A 23,784-nucleotide genomic window follows, 5' to 3' on the forward strand; every position below is an offset into this window, starting at 1 on the left:
CACAGGAGAAGCTCTCCAATTTCTTTGTATAATGTATAATGACAATAAAGGGCATTCTATTCTATTCTGATCTCTAAAGACTGAGTTCTGCAGTAAAAATGAGGCAATCATATGAAAACAAGATATCTGGAGATTTATATTACACCTCTTTGATTTGTCATTTTAGATGTGTTTTTAAAACACAAAGTTCTGTTTCCAGAAACTGACGAAGAGTCACATTATCTCTTTCATTTATTTGATTGTAAATCATTGGACGGCGGTGAAAATTCAGTCATGAATGAAATGTGCCACCCAAATACATGTTTTTACTTTGATGCTACAAAGTTGGACACAATCACTGATCAACTGATTTAATTTGAAATCAAAAGAATTTCTTTAGTTTTTTTAAATTCTCTAAAGTTCAGCATCATTTGTAATTGAATGTGCTATTTATATAGTTATTTTAAACATTCCCTTCTTTGCGTCCTCTTCTTCTCACACCGTCTCATATTTGACTATTTATTAGTATTTGCTGATAGTGGTTTAGTAGTTTCAAGAACACCAACATTTTGTGACAGGATCTGAAGCTCTACCTCCCTGCTGTTGGCGTCAAAGTGCCCAGAGATCGCACAACTTTAACCTGCATGAGAGACACCTTCCTCTCCAAATGCAATATTCCAGCAAAACTACAGTTTGCTTACAAATGTACAGGCAATAAAGTTGTTCAAAGGTTAGATGAGCATCTCATTACCACTCATGTCTGTGCAGTACATGTAGCGCCACAACCTGTCGCCGTTATAGCTTATAATACTGCAGAGTGCCTTCATCTGTCCAAATATAACACAAATATAACAAAACTGCCAGTGTTCACTGAGTTTATATTAATTTCTCCTATTTTTTTCAGTCACTAACTACAGTTCAAGACCTCACATAACTCCCATAAAACCCCAGTCTCATGTTTTCACAATGGCCATTTACAAACAAGATACAATACATTACATGTTCATTAGTGAGCTGATAGAAAAAATCTTATCCTTTATGACCACATAATCATTTCCACTTCTGTGTAACTGCTTATGTTGCAAATATTGTACCTATCCATGAGGATAAGCTGCACTCGGAGAAGTCACCACTGTCTGCTCTCAAGAGGAAGTGTCCCACAGCCTTGGCGTTATCAACACCACTGTCTGCTCCGAGATGAGAATATTCCACAACCTTGGACTTATCAGCACCACTGTCTGCTCCCAGGATGGCAGAGGGGAATGTCTCATGACTCGTATCAGCAAAAATGCAACCCTCCGTCTCCTCTATCCTCTGAAAGTTTCCTGAGAATTCTGCATTTTTGAACATCTGCATCATAGCCTCTTCATGTAAAATGTTCCCTTGCTACAAGATGATTAAATATCCTATGCTTTTGAATTTCAGACAGTATTCCTGATCATTTTCCCAACATGAGTTTAAGAGCTTTTCCAGAGCTTTTTAAATGCTGACATATTTACCATGGGCTGATTCATTGCGTGTAACAGCATCTTCCCAGGGAAGTTAAACACTTACTCACAGTTGAGCTGCAATAATTTATATCCCTTCTATCCCCTTAGTGAGTACTCAGTCAAGCTAAAGGTCATTTATGCACAATGATCTGTATTAAAACTGCTGTCTGGGATTAAAGTAATCACCATAACGGATTCTCGGAATTCCACATTAGATGGATGATCGAGATTGATGACATGATGAACGACACGTATGTAGCGAAGATAATGACAATTTCCTTGAAGTACACAGTCTTGTTGGACTAAACTGATACAATATGGAAGTGCTGTTTCACCTGGTAATCCTTTGTTTATTTAGAGGATATGACATTTAACTTTATAATGGAGAAATGTCAAATAATGGTTAGGCTTAACAACAGCATATAACACAGGCTGTAACATTTAGCGGTGATAAAAATAAATCTATCAGATATTGCAGATATTAGTATGTTTTTGTTAAACCCCAAAGAAACGTGAGATGAGACATAAATTTGCAGCTCAGTTTTTAATACTTGCATATTAAAGCTGCTCCAACAATATTGCCATATTGTTTCTTCTACTCTTTTCTAACATTTAAAACGCACTTAATTACGTCCTATGTTATCTTAACTGTAACTGAGTAATTGCATTACTTGCAATACAAATGGATATGATCAGCAAGCCCCCAATACTGACCACCAGAGCGATGTCGATGAGGTACTGCTTACCACGCCCTTTGTCCCGTACCTCTATTTTTCTATTGGCTACATTAGCAGTTTCGCCCAAGTTTCCACCAATTAGCGCCAACTTTTCCAGATCGTGGGCGTTTCGCTTTAAACACTGTTGCTGCAGAGTTGAAAGCTAGCGTGCAGCAGGCTAGCACGGTCTGTAAGCGGCAACAATATCACAGTAAGTACCAAGAAAACATACATATTTTGCCCTTGACGTTTTTGTAGCTATTTGAACATCAAATTAAGTATCGAGGCTTCTTGCTCTGTTCTAACACGCCTTTATTTCCTTTAGAAGCTTGTATTTTGGCTTTTGTTCGGCAAAGCTAGCTCGCTATTGCTAATTGTGGTTGAAGATTCAATGGGGTCCTGCGCCGCTCTTGTCTCCTCGACCATTTTGATGTCTGACAACTAACCAGCCCAAAATCTAATTTCCAAGTCGCCACTCTCGTGTAAGTTGATTGCGCGACTGACAGGAACCATAGATACTATATGTCTTTGGCTTTTGCAGTTTGGTGTCATACCAGCTGAGCTTGTAACAGTCGGTGAGTGTTATTTCGTCCGAGCGGTTAGCTAGCTGCCGTCTTCAGTCAGCCTCTGTGCCGAATTAAAATGGCGTCTATTTTTAAATTCCTCGAATGGAGCCGTTCGGTTCGATACTGACTCTTCTTCACATGGCACTCTTTATGTTTGAATTGACGAGTATGTTTCATGGTCAGATTTACAGCTGCGTCACTGTCCTGTAGGTATTTGCCTTGAGTAGGGGAGTTTGGCTTGATGCCACTCTTCGGTGATTTATTTGTGGGGGTGGGAGAGGGTGGGTTATGAGTTTAACCTCATTCACTTTTGCAGCTGGATTCTGAATTTGAATTGACTAAAATATGATGTTGGCTCTGTGGGTGTGTCGCGATAGATGAACGAGAGGTCCTTCTGTTGCCATGGTAGCACTCAGAACTACATGGAGGCAACACAAATGAAAAGTCAGTCATCCGTTATAATACCGCAGTTCTTTATAGTTGCCTCCTCTCATCAGGTTTAGCAAGAGACACCTTACCAACACAAGGCTTTAGGCTTTATTTTGATGTTTCTTGGTCTGTGGCTTGCGGTTGTTTTGGTTAACAACATAGCTGGGTTCTCTGTCAGTCATGTTACTCTATGCCAGTTATGTCGCTGTGGTTAAAGACCAATTTATTTCACATTGAAAAGAAAAAAAGACCTTTCAGACATATTTGTGGCCAGAGTAATTATTAAGCCTGTTGATCGTCACCATAATGTAGTTAAGGTGTCATGAAATCACCTATATTTACAATGCATCCTTTGCCGACATAGCGCGGTTGCCAACTGGCTTTATTTTTGTTCACTTTGACTTATGTCCCCCCCCTCCAGAAACGGACAACAGCATTGCCATCTCTTACCAAGAAGAGCTTTTTACTACGATCATTCACTGGACATAGCAGTGGCCGCCTTCTTCAGAACAACGATGGTAATTTAACCCCTCTCTGTTGTTTTTGTCAAAAGTCAAAGGGCATTTATGTGCCTCTGGTAAAAGTCAATAAACGCGTTACATTGGATTTAAGAACTGGTTTCAACATGTTGTCACTCGTGCATGCCTGGAGCTTCACAAATGCGTGCTTCCCGCTGAAATTGTCTTTTGCCTGATTACACACACACACACACAGTGTCTTTAATCACTGAGAGTTTAAGCTTGACATGGACTGAAGTTGAATGGTCTGTACTATAAATAGTAAATATTTATGGTTTGATGTCCACCGCTAAAGTGCACAGATGCTAATGGATTTGCAAAAGTAGAAATCAATCTTCCATTTGTACCGCAGCAGAGTTGATTACTCCATCCTGCATGTTTGTATCATGAATCATGTCTCTGCTGGCCATTATTCACGAGAAACCTGAAGTGTTTTTCTCCTTTTAGCTCACAGTCATGTTTCTTTTCTCTTCCAGCCTCCTCCAATGCGCCACAGAGCAATGCGTGTCTTCATGAACGACGACCGCCATGTCATGGCCAAACACTCTGCTATCTACCCAACTCAGGAGGAGCTGGAAAGTGTACAAAACATGGTGTCTCACACAGAGCGAGCCCTCAAGGCTGTCTCTGACTGGCTGGATAAACAGGAGAAGGGAACTTCCAAGTCTGACTCTGAGAGCACTGAAGCTGATAAAGAAAGGTGAGATCCATCCTCTTGCTCAGTTAGAAGATGTAATATTACCCACTTTTAATGTTTTATTTTTCTTGTTTTGTATCTTCTGTGTCTTCTAAAAGTGAGCACAAGGATCAGGCCACTCGCTCTCTGCGTGGCGTTATGAGGGTGGGCCTCGTTGCTAAGGGCCTGCTGCTAAAGGGGGACCTGGATTTAGAGCTGGTGCTCCTCTGTAAGGAGAAACCTAACGTCAATCTGCTGAAGAAAGTGTCTGAAAACCTTGTTACGCAGCTCAAGGTGAGAATATGATTCAGCGGTACACAAAACCACACTTGTGACCTGAACAGTCTGGTCCTCTGTAGCTCAGCTGGTTTCTCCTTTGCAGACCATAACAGAAGACAAGTATGTTGTAACCCAGAACATCTGTGAAGCCAGCATAGTCATCAAGAACACCAAAGAGCCCCCTCTCACCCTTACAATTCACCTGACGTCTCCTCTGGTTCGTGAGGAGATAGAGAGGGCTGCTGCTGGAGGTAAGCCCCCACACAAGGACCTCAGCTTTAATTTTTTTTAGTGGCACCCCTTCTGCAGCAGGGAGGCCAGGCAGGCAACCAGGCTAGACAGATATTGTTTATTGGGCCTTCAATGGAGCTAGGGGGAAAGAACACACCATCACATAATGAAACTCTGCTATGCTTATAGCTCTCTAGATACTCTCATAGTTCCATGTAATGTAATTGTACATTTTTGATGGCCCAATATACAGTATAGGGCAGGTAGTTTACTGACCACTGAAGACATGGTTTTCTCTTCCCCTTTAAAGATCAGGTCACCGATGAAATGAAGGCTTACTGAGAATTTAACCAAAGACTAAAAGAGAGACCACTGTGTTTGCATGTGTTTTATCATTGATGATGAACGGTTTGCATTGCAGCAAAAATGAGTAGCAACACACCCGATGAAACTGTCTTTGGTTGTCAGACCCAGCAGTGGGCTGTTGACTGTCTCTGATGTTCCTTATCAGGAAAGGCCCGGGGTTACAGATAACGACAAGGGGCACTTGAATTCGGCATGTGTGTCCAACCACACTCACAATACATGTGATGGTTGCAGCCATTAGGGACTCTTGAATGAAGCCTGCAGAGCATCAGTCAGCTTAAACGGAGGAAGAACGTTAAGATTTCGAGTTTCTTATGTTCTTTTTAAGAGCTTTCAACTTGAGTGAGGATCTTGGTTTCAGCGGGGGCGGAGCCTTGACCTTATCTGTAGCCCCGTGCGAGCTGTGATGCCCGGTTTGGGTCCTTTCTTTTTTTTTTTCTAAAGCCATCAGTTTTGCTGCAGTGTGGACTTGTTTTGATACCAACCTTTTGTGCATCTGATAATTTCTGCCTGTGGTTCCAATTCTGATTCTCTCTGTCAAGCCTTCTAGTTTGTCAATTTTTAGGGACGCTGGACCTTTGACCAACTGGCCGCTCTCTGTCTCGGAAGGGGCAAAGTGCAGTGTACCCTGTATGGGGGCAAAGGGGAGGGGCTCTACTTCCTGTTAACATCAGAAAAGTGGACTTTTTTTTTTTTGGCACCGACACTAAATCATTTATCTGACTTGAAGCAACCATGGAGAGACTTCCTCCCATTTAAAACCAATAGTCCCTCAGTAAATAGATTTTTTAATTTTATGTTGTTTTTTTGTTTTTTTTTTTTGTTTGTTGTTTTTTTTTATATACGTCGTATGATTATTTTTTTTTTAATTGATTTTTTTAGTTTTAAGTCAGCTTATATCTAGACAACCCACTTATTCTTTTGGGGTTTAGTGTAATAGTTGTGTGCGGAGCCGTGCAAACCACATTAACTGGGAGGTTGAGAGCATTTTATGGTTCTCCAGTGGAGGGGTCCCCTCCCCTTCCCCCTCCAGCCTGTGGTTTGGGAAGGCTGCCTGTGTTCCCCCTGGCCGGCTGACAGAACTCCCCTTGGTCAAACTGTACCTTGTCTTCTTATTCCACCTGCCAATAGAAACGCTTTCAGTCAACGATCCCCCGGATGTTCTGGACAGGCAGAAATGCCTAACTGCCTTGGCATCTCTACGCCACGCTAAGTGGTTCCAGGTTTGAATCTTGTCTTTATTTGTCTCTAAAACAGAAATAGTTTTGAGTTTGTTTTTTTGCTGTTTATTCTTTTTTATTTATTTATTTTTATTTCATTTGGAAGTTCCCTGTGTTTTTCTTTTTTACTCACCCCCCCCACCCCCCACTCTTTTGAGGTGTACTTCCTGTAGCATTACCTGATGACCTGGGTGTTCGTTTCTTAGGAAACAGTTGTCATCACATTGCTCTACAGTCGCTTTGCTCACTTTACAGGTTCTATACGCAGTAACATTCATTTAAAAGCAAACTGTTGCTTTTAGCCCCTGAGATTTTTAGTTTTCTCCTTCAAGCACAGCTGCCGTCTAACTCAAATCCACACAATCTGCGACTAATACAACCACGTGTCCAGGTGCAATATTTCTGTAATGTCAGTGTTGCTGTGAATGACTTGTTGGTTTTTTTCCATTTCTAGAAATAGATATCTATGCAACCTACTTGTAGAACACTTTTTACTGGCCCATTTGGTAGTTGGAGATAAATGCTCCTTGTTGTTAACTCGTAGTTCTGTCGCTTACATCATCTCTGGCTTTCCCTGTAACACTCCATCTTTGCAGCTTCTAAGTGTATGAGTATGGTGTGCGTCCTCAACCTCTCTTGCTCTCTGGCTGCTTTTGTTGCTGTGTGCCACAAAATCGATGGGAATATTGCACCTCGAGTCCTATTTGTGACTAACTGAACCACAGCTCATTTCAGTAACAGCCCGCGCAACAAGCCCCACCTTCTTTTAAAAAAGATTGTCTACTTGTTTTCCTACTTTAAGGCTGGTTTTAAGTTTGAGGTGGCTTTATTCTCTCCTTTTCTCTTGATCTTTTTAAGACACGCGCATGGTTTTTCCCCCACAAATGGAAGTGTTTTACATCTGAAAATTACACCACCGATCATTTTGGCTGCTGACTTAGCCATGAATGTGATTGATCGTAAATAAGGTCTTCCGACAAAGTGATCGTCTTAATATCTTTTAATCTTTCCACAATGACAAAGCTAAGCTGTTCTAGTCTGTGTGGTTTTATTTTCATTAATTTATTTTAGCTTTGGATGTTGGTCTTGTTTTGTTCCACACAGCGACCTTTTTATTTTGACTAAAAGTGCTTGTCTGCCTCAAACCTTCCCCTCCCCCACCCCCTGCTTGTGTTTCCAGGCCAGAGCCAACGGGCTGCGCTCCTGTGTCATTGTCATTCGGATTCTGAGGGACTTGTGCGCCCGCGTCCCCACATGGGCCCCGCTTCGTGGCTGGGTGAGCAGGAGACACCCACACGTAGCTTCAGTGCCTATCGCAGTCATTAAGTAGCGTCTCAAAAATCTGTGCTGTTTCTGAGTCTCCCTCTCTTCTGCCGTGCAGCCACTGGAGCTGATCAGTGAGAAAGCAATTGGCACAGGAAACCGGCCCATGGGGGCAGGAGAAGCCCTGCGCAGAGTTTTAGAGTGTCTCGCTTCAGGAATCCTCGTGGCAGGCATGCTGTTATTTGCTTGTGCAGTCATAATTCTTACTTTGGTGTCATGTTTGCTCTAAACACAATCCCTAAACTGTTGCAGATGGTCCTGGAATATCTGATCCATGCGAGAAGGAGGCCACGGATGCTATCGGTCATTTGGACCAGCAGCAGAGAGAAGACATCACAGCCAGCGCACAAGTGAGACTAATGAAGTAGTTTGTGTGTTCTCACGGTTTATTAGATGTGTAATTCCACCACCTTTCCTCTACCCCCAGCATGCCTTAAGACTGTCGGCTTTCGGACAGCTTCACAAAGTGCTTGGAATGGATCCCCTTCCCTCTAAAATGCCCAAAAAACCTCGGAGTGAGACTCCTATCGATTACACAGGTAAGCCTCGTGTTCTTCTCTGTGACTTTGAAGGAGCTTAAATCCGTCACTGTCGAGACGTCTTTGTTATTATTTTTACAGAGTAGAGGCATAGACGTTGTGTAATGTATTTTCACGGGTCATTTTGTGTGCTGCGATTCAGTGCAAATCCCACCCAGCACAGCATACGCCCCACCAATGAAAAGGCCCATTGAGGAGGAGGAAGGAACTGATGACAAGAGTCCTAATAAAAAGAAGAAGAAGCTGCAGAAGAAATGTAAGTGCTCCTGTTTGTTGAACCATGGGTTTAAAAAGATGGTTTTAATGGTTGATTATTCACAGGAAGTTGAATAAATAAGATACATTTTCACTTTCTTTATACTTAGTAAAATAAATTCCCTCATACTTCATGCTTTTGATGTGCACTGTTGTTTTTGGTGGGATGATACTTAAGTCTTCTCTTCCTCCAGCTACAGAGGAGAAGGCTGAGCCCCCTCAGGCTATGAATGCCCTAATGAGGCTGAATCAGCTGAAACCTGGTCTCCAGTATAAGCTAATATCTCAGACTGGCCCGGTTCATGTTCCAGTCTTCACTATGGCCGTAGAGGTGGATGGCAAGACGTTTGAGGCTTCCGGCCCATCTAAACGCACAGCCAAGCTGCATGTAGCCGTCAAGGTGAGCACAGCATTTACAGGATCTGAAACGTCTGAAATAAGTATTTGATTACACAGCCAGCTCATGACTCTGCTGGACGATCCCAGGTGCTGCAGGACATGGGCCTTCCCACTGGAGTGGAAGTCAAAACTGCCGAGCCAGCGATAAAAGTGGAAGAGGTTGTAGTGCCAACAACTGTGGAGGAGGTAAAGCCAGTAGTAACACCCGCTGAAACTACCAACGCCACCACGGAGACGGCCAACGCAGACCGCACCGAGGCCGCAGAGGTAAGTGTGTCAGCGAGCGGCGGTTTGTCTCTTCACTGTCCTGCTGAACGGTCTCTCAGTCTGATCCTTTTCCCTTCCCAATAAGTCTGTTCGGCAGCAGGGACCAATTCTGACGAAGCACGGCAAGAACCCCGTCATGGAGCTGAATGAGAAGCGGCGGGGCCTCAAGTATGAGCTCATTTCAGAGACCGGTGGCAGCCACGACAAACGCTTTGTCATGGAGGTGGAGATCGATGGGCAGAAGTTCCAGGGTACAGGATCCAATAAAAAGGTGGCCAAGGCTTATGCAGCCCTGGCTGCTTTGGAGCGTCTGTTTCCTGAAGGCTCTATGCCTGAGGCAGCTAAAAAGAAAAAGGGACCACCCATGGTAAGCTGCCCATGAAACATAATGCAGCTGCTGCTGGGCCCATCAGCCTAACAATTTGACCCATGACTACCCAGCAGCCATTACTACTTTAATGTAGAGTTACTGCAGACTTTATATGATGTGTGCTTCCTCTGTAGCACACTCCAGGGTTTGGCATGATGGGAGGCGGAGAAGCAGGTGCGCCCAGAGGAAGAGGGAGAGGAGGGCGAGGCCGCGGAAGAGGCAGAGGCTTCAACAATGGAGGGGGCTATGGCCAAGGAGGTAAAAAGCAACCTTTACTGTGGTTAGACTTGATTGCCATTACTGAAAGTGTTAAATCTGCATATTACTATTGTGCCCTCCTCTCAGGTGGCTTTGGAACGTACGGTTATGGGAACAACGCAAACTCCGGCTACAGTGAGTATTCTACAGTTTCTCCTTCTCTAACGCTGCTATTGTCATGATCGGCCCTTTGTTTTGACTGCCGTGCGGGAATTCTATCAAATATGTCTGCTGTTGTGTTGGCAAAGATGCTCTGGTGTCCTGCGGCTTGGTGCTTCTCGCCAGGACTCTGGGATTGTAGTTTGTTTTAAACGGTTTCTCTGTAGAATCGAGATAATCGAGAACGATACGGCATGCTGGGATAATCCCAGCTGAGTGATTTTACATTTCTCTGCTTTAAGCCACAGGACTGATTCTGTTTTGACAAGCCCCCCCCCCCCCTCTTATGTGTACCCCCTTTCCTCCTACTGGCAGCCTGTTCTGAGGACTGACCTACCTGAGCGTGACAGGAGCAGAGAAATCTAAAAGACGACCAACATAGTTTAAAAACAATCCGATCAAATGTGTCGTTGGCCTGCCACCAATTTTTTTTTTTTTTTGAGGCAGAAAAAACAAAACCAATTAAAAAATAAACCAAATCTAATTTTGATTTTTTTTTCCCCCCTTCTCTGCCCTGTCTCACTCTTTAGGTGACTTTGTCTCAGACTGCTATGGCTACCACGAGTTTGCGACATAGATCTCCCCAGTCTTAGAAAAACAAAAACAGTCCTGTAGAGAGGATTAAAATGGACAAAATACTCAGTAGTGTTCCAGCAGCATCACGAAACTCCCTTCACCGTCAAGGCCGCAACCCTGGGAAAAAAGTGACAACAACCCTCTGTCCGGTCACGCCAGTTCCACTTGTCACGTCCCGACGCCTCGGGAGACGATCTTCCACTGCATGCATGTAGCCATAAGACATCCATTCTCCATTCTGTCGACTTGCTGTGGACGTAACCCGAGCACCCAGACCTCCGCAAATTTATCGCAGAATGTCTCCATTCATCATAGCGTGGACTGGGCTTTGTTTCATGAGCATGATTAAGCGAAGGAGTTGGACAACATACTGCCTTTCGGATCATTGGCGAGACCACTTCAGTCTGGTTTCTATCTTTGTCTCCGCAGTGTTTACTTTGATGAGAACACTTAGAAACCTCAACATGAATTAGTTTGAATTTCACTCTGTTTGCCTTTCTGTTTCTTCCAATCGTGGTTACGCTGATTTTATATCATCTGTTTTGTTTTTGTTTTTTTAAATGGCCACATTGTTTCTGTAAAATCTGATGTTTCTGTGTCATATCAGCATCACTGTTAAGTCTCGACTACACTGAATGCATGACGGTCTTACTCTGGCAGTACTTAGTTGTTGTGGTGCCCCATCTATAACAGCAGTAGGCATTGATGAATTGAGGCTGTTGGCTTTAAGTTTGCACTTACAGAACTGATGTATGTAAAGTGATGGAAGACTTCTTGCTCAAGCTGTTTTTATATGTTGTTTTTTTTTTTAAATAAATGTGACATTTGTGACTGTGCTACTACAGTATTTCTTTATTCATTCTGACTGAATGACAAGAATTGAATCAACATACAAGCAGAAGCTTTAACAAACACAATAGTTTGCTTGTTTTAAGACTGTGTTCTGCTCTTATGCTCTAGATTACTACAACAATGGTGGTGCAAATGGAGGAGCTGGAGCATTGAGCAGCCCGTTGGGTGGGCCTCCATCCAGCACAGCACAAGGATCAACACAGAGCCCGTATGGCTCTTATTACCAGAGTGATGGAGCCTACACTGCCTCTGCTGCCAACAAGCTCCCCAAAAAGAAGCCTCCAATGCACAAGGGTGGGAAGGTAGCCTTTCCAGGTCCCCCGGGAGGAAACCTAGGACCTGTCGGAGGCTATCAGCCCAGCTCCTCGGGGCAGGGGGCATATAACCAGTACGGGCCAGGGAAGAAGAATTTTAACCAGAACCAAGGGGGTGCAGGTGGTTACTCGTACAGCACTGCATACCCAAGCCAGGTGACCGGAGGTGCTGGTGGTAACCAGGACTACAGTTACGATGGTGAGTTAAGGGGAATCGGCCATTTAAAAGTTTTTGGGTTTTTTTCCAATTTGAAATATCTTTTCACTAATTTTCCAACTATTTCCTCGTAGGCTTCAACAACCAGTCCAATTACAGCTTGCAGGGAGGTAGCAACCAGGGCTTTGGCACCAGCCCCTCTCAGTACCATAACCCGGGCTACGGCAGAGGGGACGGAGGCATGAGTTACCAGTACAGATAGACTGTTGCCCTTCCTCTCCAAATCATCAGCACCAAGCACCCTGCATCAGTGTCTCAAGCCTTCTCCAAAGAAAGTTCTAGACGACTTTGCCTGTGCTCTCTGCCATTTCCATGTTTGCTTCCTATGTACTTTTGGGTTTGTATGTAGCAGATGTGAGCACAAAATGAGATTTGTGGACTTCTTAAATGTCAGAGCTGAGTTGTGGTTAAATTTAGTGGTCCGTTTCAGTGGTCTGGTCCGTGCTTCGTCTTGTGTTTTTATTTTAATTTTATTTTTTAAATTTCATTTGTAACCTTTCTATTTTGCTACCAGTCCTCCTCCTCCTCATCCCTAAATGTGAAGACTGATGCTATAAATCACTCATTTGCTGGTTCACACTTTTTCTTTTTTCTTAAAGAGTGGCAGCAGCATTTTTTTCCCCATGTGAAACTCGTAAAATGCTGTAGATTAAGCAACACAATTTATTTTTTGTGGTTAAAGAAATGTCCCTCTATGCTGATTCTTTTCTGCAGTGTTTGTAATTTTGGCTTATTTTGTAATTTACCTGATGTGATGTAGTTATTTTAACCATCAGTTTTGAAGATTACTGGAACGTTCTCACACTCTTGAGGTCAAATCCATGTTTCCACTCAGTGTAGCTTTAGGATTGGGTGGGTTTGTTAATGTGTAACAAAGTGTGTTTGTAATAATAAATGATTTTTATTTTGAATTCATAGTTTTGACTCCAAGTATTAAGTATTTGTGCACTAAATTCCCTCTTCCATCTTCCACAACCTAGTGGCCCATGTTATTCCTATTAATGATTCACAACTAAAGCATAAAGCAGCTTCAGGCTTTTCACTTTTCTAGTACAATTGAAATTTTGAGTTAAACTAAATAGAAGCGTACAATTTTCCCAGAATTTAGATTCTCACATAAATTCAGTGCATTACTTTACCTCTTATAAAGGACCCATTTTCTAATTTCACATTAAAGCAGTTTGGGAGAAAAGGGACATTTCACTGCATTTTGCATAAAGGGAATAAATTGCCCTTTTATTGTATCGTCTGTCATTTTTTTCATCTGGACCTGGTTATGGTGGTCAAAAAAGCAGTGAAATGGCCGTTTTTATGTATTTTCCACTACCTGCCGAAGCCGAATTAAACTTCCACAGAGTAAAGAGAGAATAACACATTTAGCGAAAAGAAAAATGAAAAAAATGAAGCACGAAGCAGTCTTAAATACAGTGTTTTACGGTAATCTTGTTGCCTCGCTATTTGAACCCATTCGGCTTCTGCAGAAGCTACGTCATATCCGGCCTCTTCTGGGCTTCGCATGTCTCAAACATGGCGGACACCGGCGTCGTGGAGACGTTGCTACAGCGAATTGAGAAGGTGGACGACGGCGTGGACAGCCTGAATGTGGCGGCCAGCCTTGGGGTGGACCACCAGGTCATCGTCGGAGCCGTGAAAAGTCTGCAGGCGCTTGGCGACGTGAGTTTCCCGGACTGAGAGACAGCGGAAGTTAAGGCTTTCAGAGCTATCGACTGATGCAATATGGTTGGGTTTAAAGAGGGGATAGCTGGACGTCAAGGAACTGCTGACCTGCAGTGAAGTATATCTCAGCCTCGCTATGCGGTTTGGATGAATATGAGTCACGGTAGCACTGAGGTAAGCTGACGGTCGTGTTTGTTCTCCACTGTCCAGGTAATCTCAGCTGAGCTGCGCTCCTCCAAATACTGGGAGCTGACGGAGGAGGGCATTGAGATAGCCGAGCAGGGCAGCCATGAAGCCCGGGTCTTCAGCTCCATCCCTTCGGAGGGCCTGCCACAGAGTGAGCTCATGGTGAGTGTCCAGGTGGACTGGTCAGGTAGACGCTGTGTTGGTGACACATAAACTGCTGGCCAATTTTAAAAATCCCATTCACTCTACATCTCACGAATATGTAGAGACGAGAGCCCCATCAGTTTGTGAAGCCTACCAAAAAAGCAGTTGCCCCAAACCCACTCCGTTTGCTTCATATTGTACAGGCCTAAATTGGCATAATTTTAGATGGATTTACTACGGATACATTTGACACCCTCTATATAAACCCCAAGGACTTATATTAAAAAAGTGTACCACAGAAGAGAATCTGGAATGGTGGCTGAGGCTCGTTGATTACCGCAAACATATTTAATCAGATCCACAGCATCCTCAAGCGAGTGGAGGGAAGAATCAGGAGGCAACTCTTTTACCGACAGTGAGCTAATGTCCCGCTTTGCATCATAGTTTCCCGTCGACGTGCAACTGATAGGACTCCAAAGAGGAATCTGCATGACCACATGGCCGCTCTGTGCTTTCTGATAGCTGCCGTTAGTGGCAAGTAGACCTTCTGCGCCTTTTATGTTTTGGTTCTTAGACTTCTGCTGGGGTTGAAAGTGTGGAAGTTTGTCTGATTAAGTGATGAAGGGACTGAATAACCACTAATGAAAATGTACTAGGTATGTTTCGCTGTCAGTAGAAAGCCAGACTACTTCCCCGTTTGAAAAAAAAACAAAACAATGACCTCTGCATTTGTTCCGTGTAGAAACTGTCCTTCGGGAAGATCGGCTTCAGCAAGGCCATGTCCAACAAGTGGATCCGAGTGGACAAGTCCCACGAGGGAGGCCCCAGGATATTCAGAGCTGTACGTGTCCCTTTCCACAGACGCATAGCTGTTGTGTCCTTTTGTGGTTTACAGTCCCATTTCAGTAAGCTGTGTGTGTCTGTGTGGCCTCTCAGGTGGAGAGCATACAAGACCAGGTCAGAGAGAAGCTGCTTCTGGTGCAGAAAGGTGACTCCGCTCCGCTGGAGGAGAAGGAGAAGAATGAGCTGAAGAAGAGAAAACTGCTGTCTGAAGTGTAAGTGATGCACCTTTTGTCTCCCAGTAGGTGGCAGCAGCAACCAGATCTGTTGGAATAAGCCCCAAGTGAGCAACTCTTATAAAGACAGAAGCCTCAAAGCACGCGAGGACAAAAAATGCTGTTTGGATCAAACCCAAATAAGCCGATACACTTGAGCAACAAGCCCCAGAATCCCACAGGCCGCGACTGGCAACGTTTGCAAGTCACTTGTCGATAAGCAGATCTGGCAACACTGCACAGATGTGCCGTGTGCACTGCGTTTCCAGCGGTGAGGGGAGGCTGATTTTTCATCAGACAGAAAATGCTGTTTCCACCACATGAAGTGTAAGAGCTCTAAAATCATGCTAACTCTGAAGACCGTCGTCAGATTTAGAAACTGATGCGTGATAATAAGCATTAAGTCTCTCTGCTGCTTTCCTTACTGCGTTATCTTATAATTTAAACCGCCATCCGTGATTAATCTCAGCACTTCTGGGAAACAGTGGCTCATCATGCTGAACAAATCAAGAACATTCAGTTTAAAACGGATCAAAACGTTTTGGTGTTGGATCACCAAAGTATCATTTGGATTTAGATCAAGTTGTGTTTTCTACCAAAAGCCTCTTACTCTGGAAGCCCAACTACAGATGTACAGAGCCGATATGTAACCAAGAGTCTCTGTCTACAGGGACAGTTTATTTCCTGTCACGAAATCTTCAGCATTCAGGTCAGAAAACACGACTGAACCGAGGCTGACATCGGTCTTTCTGTCCTCTTCTTCCTCGCACACGAAGCAGACACAGATGCACAGGGACTTCCTTCATATTCTAAAGCTTTTCTTATAGTTGACACGTCGCTCACGGCGTCAAAATGGCGCATTGCCGCCTGGCGCACGCCATGAAAAGCACAGAGAACGACAAACCGGATGGAAAACAGGCTCAGCGAAGAAGTGCGTCTGTACTGAAACTGCAGAAGCAAATGCAACAGCAAACCCATCTATTATTATTATTATTATTATTATTATTGCATCCTGAAAGGCAACGATAATTTCCAAGAGTGTCCATTGAAGCACGCTATTTCATAACAAACAAAGAAAAGGTAACACAATCCACTTAAAAGTCATATAACAATATATAAGTACTATATCAGCCTATAGTGATAACACACCTACTGAAATATCAACTTCTGCAGGCTCGGCTGTTATGTAAGCAGAGGTGAGAATGCTGACCACTGACCACAGTGCTGCTGTTTCTGCTCTTGACGGGCATCGTTTTCTTCTCCACTTTCGTCGTCGTAGAGTAGTTAGCGTAACCTTCACGTAGCAGCGGCACCTCTGTCGGAGAAGATCGCAGCAACTGGCGCATCGACTCGTGCACAACAACTCGTGCACAACACCGTGACGTCATCGCGGCCGTACCGCGTTCTTTAGATGGTGGGGAAGAAATCGGTGAGGTTCGCGTGTACGTTTCACATCGCCAGCTTTTAGCTCCTCAGCATCATCTGAATGCACCCAAATAACTCCAGGCCTGGTTAACTCGACTGGTTTTCAGTAATAGCTTTCACACTAACTTTAAAGCTGTCCAAGACTTTTATATGGTCATAGTAACAAAAATACTTTTAGACATTTCGTATCCCACGCTGCTTTCTATGTTTCTGAAATCTTTTTATTCTTATTTTAGGACAGTTAAGTCTTACTGGATCATGAAGGGCAGCTCCTTCAGCACCACTGTGTCCAAACAGGAGACGGAGCTCACCCCTGAGATGATTGCCACGTGAGTTCCCGTTCCTTTTATTCAATAACTCGTCTTTCCAGGACAGATGTTAATGGAAAACGTGTCCCGTCTGGCCCCGTCTGTCAGTCAGTGACAGCGTGCAGGGCCTCAGACTGAGGACACAGAGAAACATCTGCTCAGAATTGGGGACAAGTCCAAAGATGTGGACTTTGTCCTAAAGGCAGAGCAGGACAACCTGACAGCAATCCAAAGGCACACTTAAGAAGAAACAACTGTCCATTTATCTAAACTTATAACTGTAATGGACGTTGGAATATAATATGGACAAATGGCTGAATAATACACTCATAATGCAGCTTGTCATGTTTTCGGGTCAAGGGTGAAGCTTTAAAAAAAAAAAAAGGCATCATAATGAAAAAAGTGCTGGCCTCAGGTTTGCATGAAAGCTTATGATGGAGGGGATTTAGCTAAAAGCAGCTTCCAGATGTTCCCACGTCCCAAAATTCAAATTGATGCCGCTTTTTGCTCACCCGCCGCAGATTTGTTGTGGATTTAAAGCACGGCAAAACGAATCTGGAGAAAGCTTGTGTAAGCATTACCTGTTGTGCAGAGGATGCGGGTGGAGGGCGGGATCCTGAGCCGCTCTCGTTTCATCTGCTTTTCAGGGGCAGCTGGAAGGAGAAGAAGTTTAAGCCCTACAACTTTGAGGCCATGGGCGTGGCCCCAGACTGCGGCCACCTGCACCCGCTGATGAAGGTGCGAACACAGTTCAGGCAGATCTTCCTGGAGATGGGGTGAGCACTTGTGAAGAGAAGAGAACCAAATTCTCAGATTATTCAGCAAGCATACAACACGAACTCTCTCCTCTTTGTAGTTTCACTGAGATGCCGACCAACAACTTCATAGAAAGCTCTTTCTGGAACTTTGACTCGCTGTTCCAGCCGCAGCAGCATCCGGCCAGAGACCAACACGACACCTTTTTCCTGTCCGGTGAGCCCAGCTGTGTGTGTCACTCATGTTCTTCGTGTTATTTGTGAACGGCCACTCAAAACATCATCTTTTAGACCCGGCGCTCGCCCACGAGTTCCCACCAGACTACCTGGAGAGAGTGAAGAGGGTCCACTCAGAGGGAGGCTACGGTTCACAAGGGTGAGGCACGATCACCAGCCGGTATAGTCCCCATCACTGCACCTGGCTTCATTCTGCCACCAGCATGATCCAACATCCTGCTGCGTTTCAGGTACAAATATGACTGGAAGATAGAGGAGGCAAAGAAGAACATCCTCCGCACTCACACTACAGCAGTCAGCGCACGCATGCTGTATAAGCTGGCGCAACAGGTGACCGTTTACAGAACAACGTACCATGAATCATTTGATGTTATGGCAGTCCGATTTTAGCACTGAAATAAAGCTTTTATCGCTCACATATGAGGCTGAGTAAGCTGCAAAAATAAAAACAAGAAATAGATATATAATGTGTCTGAATGGGAGTAATTCTTAGTTCAGTAGGTAGTTCTGGACTGTAAGAGTTGTAATGTTCAAACGTCCTTCTAACCACATGTGTGGCCCGTGTCAGTAACCATGAAGCTCTTCCACATGTCGAACCAGGAGAAGTTCACCCCGGTCAAGTATTTCTCCATCGACCGCGTGTTCAGGAACGAGACCTTGGACGCCACCCATCTGGCCGAGTTCCACCAGATTGAGGGCGTGGTGGCCGACTATGGGCTGACATTAGGAGACCTCATGGGCATCCTGCATCAGTTCTTCATCAAACTAGGTCAGGAAGACGGTGGAGTTAATGAAAACTTTATTATATATAAAGACTTTATTATACGACCAGCTCTCCTGGGCCCTGATTGTGTTTCTAGATGGATGAAAAAAAGACCTCACACTGCCCTTCTTGTTTCCAGGAATTACCAAACTACGCTTCAAGCCTGCCTACAACCCGTACACAGAGCCCAGCATGGAGGTGTTCAGCTACCACGAAGGTATAGTCGGACTACCGGCGGCCATGTTTGAGTGACTGTTTGTAGTTTTAAATCCATTTAAGGCTCAGTTTCAATCAACTAAGTCCCGTCTTCTTTTCTTTATTTCTATCTGGTGTTATTCCTTATTCCATCTGTGTCATATCAGTTTTCCTCTGCATTAGCTACAGCTTAAGCTATTCAATAAGCAAGGCAGCAGTAAATCAAATCACTTGATAGGGCTGTCACTTTTACTTAAGAATTCCAACATTTGTTCGATCATAGGGAAACTTCGAATTAAGTTGGTGTGGAAGTGCGTCAGACTGTAGAGACGGATGCAGCCATTTGACGTAGTTTGTCTTGTGAACCTGCTGAAGGCGCTCATGGAGCAGTTTGATCTCATGCATGCCCTGCTAGCCTCTCAGTCAAAGAAACTAATGTTATGTTTGCTATGTTGCTCTGAAAGTGGAGGAAACTCGCGAGCAAAGCTGTTCTAAGAGGGAAATGGCAACACCAAAGACCGCGTAAAGCTGCGTTAGGAACTATTTTGGGTTTTTACACCAGAAATGGGAACGTAATAAACAAAGACAACGCTGTTTGTCCATTTTGTATAAAGCAGCAGTTTTATTTTACCAAAAAAAAATCTATGGTACATGTAAGAGAGTCAATACTGTGGATGTGCAACGTTCGAATGCCTGCTGTTCTGCACACTCGGCTACATCGCATCCCTTGCCAGTGGTTTGTAAGGGCTCTTCTTACCGAAGCCATGTGAGGAGCCTGTGGTGACGGTGATGGCTGTGTTTGACATCACCAGCGTCTGGCCAAACAAAATGGCACTTGAACACACAACTGCCCACCAGGATGTAAAATGTACACAGGAAGTACAATGTACGCCTGCACAAGATGGTATAAGTCGCCAGTTCAGAAGGGAGCGGTTGTGCGTACACTGTGCTATAATGGAAACAGGAAGGAAAAAAACGATAATGCTGATGGTACGAGGCTGGAAAATACATCAAAAGTGGCCATTCAATGACACTACATATGTCCGACTGCCTATTGGTTTTGGTTTATAAGGCCCCTAAAAATGTCAGCATCAGCAAGATGGCAAGTTTGCACGCAGAGATGCAGTATGTGGCCTTACTGTGTTGTTTCAGGGAAGGGCTTTCAGGAAGTTATTATGGAACTACAAATCCAAAGGTGTGGAATAGCTATTTATTTTAGTTTATGGATTTGAAATGCATTTTATCCAGTTGTATTCTTTTTCTGAAAACACCAAAACAGCTGTTTCCTGTTTTCTTCCGCCTGTGCTTTCAAGTGCAGCTCATTTCTGTGGCTTTTGTCCGAATATTTCTTTCTGCACATACAGGGCTGAAAAAGTGGGTGGAGGTGGGAAACTCCGGGGTCTTCCGACCGGAGATGCTGTTGCCCATGGGCCTCCCTGAAGATGTGTCGGTGATTGCCTGGGGCCTGTCTCTGGAGAGGTGAGGCAATACAAGCTGTGTTCAGCTGACACTGCTCACGTGTGGCTTTAAAAAATGGGAGCATATTTGTATGTAAGTGAAAACTGCAGAAGAGGTTCCCATGTAGGGATTAGAGGAGTGTAAGTCAGTCCATCTATAGCTCACATATGACCCCCATTTCAGATATTAATGTTTATTTCCTGAAGAGGATTATTCCTGTTTATACATGATTTTTATGTTCTATTTATTTGAGTCATTTTTTTCAGATCCTGCGTAAATCTTGAGACTCTGTTGTCTTTTCGCAGCTGCTCAAAATCTTAATGTGCTCAAAGCGAGTTAATTTATCTCTTCTATTCGTTAGACCAGTATGTGTTAGAATTCCATAAACCTCATGTGCTGGTCACTGTAATGCAAACTGTACAATACTAGTTGTACTGGGATTCTAACAAGGGACAACTATGAGTGTTAATAACATCGCATCAAGTCAGCGAGGCAAGGCTCTAATAATCCATGCTGAGTAATCCTTTGTGCATCACCCAGCCCTCTGTTGTTCTAACACTGAGCTGTCTGACCTGAGGTCTGTTCTACTAAGTAGGATTTGGGGTTGGCGAGGTAACCTTTAACTCTGGGCTTTCATGGTTTGATATTGGTTCTTTGCACGATTTATGGCTCATGCTGAAGATCTAGCTCTGACAGATCAGCAGGTGTAAATGCACTAGCCTCTTACCAGTCTGTTCTTTGAAAATCCAATCGCCGTTCCTAGAAGATGCCGAGAAGCGTAGCTTGAAAGTGTTTGGCTGATTAAAGCTTTAGAGCCTTGTGCTGGTTGGTCCGACAGAATCTTCTAGGACCATGTAACACCTTCAAGGTTGCTGCTGAAAGCTTAAGATTAAAATCATTTTACGGGGCATAAAATACATCTTAGCAGTAGATTAATTTAATGCAATTAACAGCTGCCATTTAATTTTATTTATTTGTGCTGTAATAGAATTGTCCTGATGATAATCCCAAAATAAGCATTCTTTTTGCATCATAAAGAATCAGTCTTTTGTCATTTTTAATTGTAAAACGGTGCTGTAGGACAAATGAAGTGCTTAGATGTGAAGTCAAAAATGATAATTGTGGATAATAAATACAGATATTAAATGATTTGAAGGGAGTGAGTCAATCTGCCTTCACTAAACTGTCCCAGCAATGCAGTCCTTAATCCCAGCCATAGCTGGTTAAAACTGAGCACATTTAGAGCAGGCACAGAATGGTTATACCGTTAGCCCGTGATTCTGCTAGGGTTAGATTGACTGATTTTAAGAATTTTTTTTTTTTTTCCATGAAAAAAAAATTGGCCAATTGTACAATTTTATAGAACCTGGGTGAGTTTTTAAAAAAGTCACCTGTTGTTTTCATTTTAAAACTGCCAATTGAAAATGAGGCAGATGTTGACGGTGATCCTCAACTCTCCATCACTGTGGATCTACACAAAATTAGTTACTGGTCTAACTTCAGTTTTCTGAGTTGCAATGCAGCACTCTAACCTCGATAGTGCTTTAATAACCGTCTCTTTCATCCACCAATCATAAATCAGATTATCTGTGCTGGTGTGGAACTATTCCAAAATTTTCTATGCTATCTTTTTTTGTTCACAGAATGAATCCAGTTCTTCACCTCGTTATTACTTGGCAGTTTAATGTATTTGTACAAGTTTGGCTGATTCCGACATCCAGGGAAGATGCTTTTCTGTCATGGAGCCAGAACAGTTAGCTAGTTGTTGGAATAACAGTGTTGGCTAGTTCGAGAAGCAGAAGCAGGCTTGAAGCAGGCTTATTGCTCACGTTAAATACGATTGAATTTATCAAGGAGCAATGATTTCAGATCAACCCTTAAGACCCTGAACAGAAAACGATTGAAAATTCCACACTTCAGTACAGCATTGTTCTCAGTCTTTTAATACGTTTCAAGCAATTTTTTTGAAAAAATTTTCAAATGTGATCCCGTGCAAACGTCTTGCTTTACACAGACTTTAAAGAGTTGATAACCAGACGTGACATTACTCAGCATGATCTCCATCCAGATGACAGATACCCGTTGTTAACTCAGCCTTCTCTTCTGACCTGCAGGCCCACCATGATTAAATACGGCATCAACAACATCAGAGAACTGGTGGGACACAAGGTGAACCTGCAGATGGTCTACGACAGCCCTGTATGCCGACTAGAATCCTGAGTTTCACCCAGCTGTTATCTTTGATATTTTGAAAGGACCCATTTTTAACTTAACCAGGCTGCACTTCTACGTCTCATTGGAGAAAGCCCTCCAGCCTCTGGTGGCTCCAAGTCAAAGCTCAGCTCAAGTGCTGTTGGTCTGAAAGCAACGGCCTCACAGAGGTTTCTGTCCACGCAGTGCTTCAGACAGATCTGAGTATAATAAGCCAAAGGGCTTAAAACAGCAGTGCGACACTCGACTGTGTTACTTACGGCTAATTTACCCAAGCTAGTACATCAAATGCTCTTGTACAGGAAAAAAATGCTACTTTTGGAATGTGACAAACAAAATAAAAAGCTTTTTTTTTTCTAGCTTTCAATATGGTCTGATTCTTCTGTCAAGTTTTACTTCTCACTCATATTCATGTAAGTTGGAAAAATCTCACGTTAAGTACTTGAATATCTAAAAACAGATGAGATCACAGATACAAACAAAGACTCTTAAGCTGAGAGAATATTTTGGCTGACGTTTTGTTTGTGCTTTTTTCCCAGTAGCGATTACTGGACTATTCTAATAGTGTCTGTTGTGATGGAAAAAGGGTTCACTGATGCACTTGGATGAGATTCCAGGAATGAGAGATTACATCTGACCTTTTAGCTTCTTTGACAAGGTGATTGTGGGCAAGACCGCCCTTATTCTTTCCACGAGTCTCTTAATATCCCCCGAGATGGTAGATAAGGTTTTATTTAGGGGGAAAAAATATATATACATATAGAAACGTGTTTGTATGTGTCCATGTTTGGATGGAAATATGTTTGTTTTTGTCCTCGTGTTCTCCTTTGTTTTCTATAATGACTACTTAAAATGAAGTTTTATTTGCAGCAATCCTCTTATCTGTAAGTCCCCCTCTCAATGCAGCTTATCTCAAAACCAATGAGAGCGCCCCTTACATCATTTCACTGCTGAGAAATAAAGTGCAATGACAGTTCAGTCCCGGAGTTACCTCCCTAAGCTCTTGTTGCATTAGCTGATCATGTGACATAAATAAAACAACGGGTGACTTTTTTAAAAAGTCACCCAGGTTCTATAAAATTGTAGAATTGGCCAATTTTTTTTTTCTGACCACACCCACATATGGACCCACCAGCAGCAGCAAGCCCTCAATTACTCTGCCGGCTCCCACTTGTTTGTCCAGGCTTGGTTCTGTTAGCCGTGGCTAATTTATCCCCAGAGATTGCTAGCATCTCTTTTCATTGATGCATTAAAAACGTACGCAAATTAGCTGTAAAGCTTCACCGATTTCTCGGGTTGTCTAACACTGCGCTACAGATGTAAAACAAGTCCTGAATCAGCACCGATGGCAGCTTATGCTCATGTAATGTC

At 43.4% G+C, this 23,784-nt stretch overlaps 2 protein-coding genes and 1 non-coding gene across 4 annotated transcripts; all 3 read left to right on the forward strand.

Moving 5' to 3' along the window:
* Positions 1-2,316: 2,316 nt before the first annotated feature.
* ilf3b (interleukin enhancer binding factor 3b) lies at positions 2,317-12,910 on the forward strand. Of its 2 annotated transcripts, XM_072369694.1 has the most exons (18): positions 2,317-2,396; positions 3,602-3,698; positions 4,175-4,398; positions 4,494-4,668; positions 4,757-4,904; positions 6,382-6,473; positions 7,651-7,746; positions 7,852-7,963; positions 8,046-8,143; positions 8,221-8,332; positions 8,475-8,588; positions 8,782-8,987; positions 9,074-9,253; positions 9,339-9,620; positions 9,758-9,881; positions 9,969-10,016; positions 11,577-11,981; positions 12,074-12,910. In XM_072369694.1, exons 2-18 carry the CDS (start codon positions 3,696-3,698, stop codon positions 12,199-12,201), a joined length of 2,547 nt encoding a protein of 848 aa, XP_072225795.1. In that variant the 5' UTR covers positions 2,317-2,396; positions 3,602-3,695; the 3' UTR covers positions 12,202-12,910. The 2 variants fall into 2 exon arrangements, with proteins under 2 accessions (XP_072225795.1, XP_072225796.1); XM_072369695.1 differs by lacking the exons at positions 11,577-11,981; positions 12,074-12,910 and adding an exon at positions 10,571-11,417.
* Positions 12,911-13,501: 591 nt separating this feature from the next.
* farsa (phenylalanyl-tRNA synthetase subunit alpha) lies at positions 13,502-22,780 on the forward strand. The gene is made up of 13 exons (XM_072368978.1): positions 13,502-13,673; positions 13,887-14,024; positions 14,749-14,847; positions 14,943-15,061; positions 16,723-16,815; positions 17,442-17,570; positions 17,651-17,766; positions 17,841-17,925; positions 18,017-18,116; positions 18,387-18,555; positions 18,689-18,766; positions 20,109-20,223; positions 22,317-22,780. The coding sequence occupies exons 1-13, from the start codon at positions 13,527-13,529 to the stop codon at positions 22,420-22,422; spliced, it is 1,494 nt and encodes a 497-aa protein (XP_072225079.1). The 5' UTR covers positions 13,502-13,526; the 3' UTR covers positions 22,423-22,780.
* Positions 16,877-17,011, forward strand: LOC140274366 (small Cajal body-specific RNA 11). Its single transcript, XR_011908322.1, has one exon.
* Positions 22,781-23,784: the final 1,004 nt, after the last annotated feature.

This window comes from Leuresthes tenuis, unplaced genomic scaffold (genome assembly GCF_036924035.1).
Source record: "Leuresthes tenuis unplaced genomic scaffold, fLeuTen1.0.hap1 SCAF_17, whole genome shotgun sequence".
Classification (NCBI taxonomy): domain Eukaryota; kingdom Metazoa; phylum Chordata; class Actinopteri; order Atheriniformes; family Atherinopsidae; genus Leuresthes; species Leuresthes tenuis.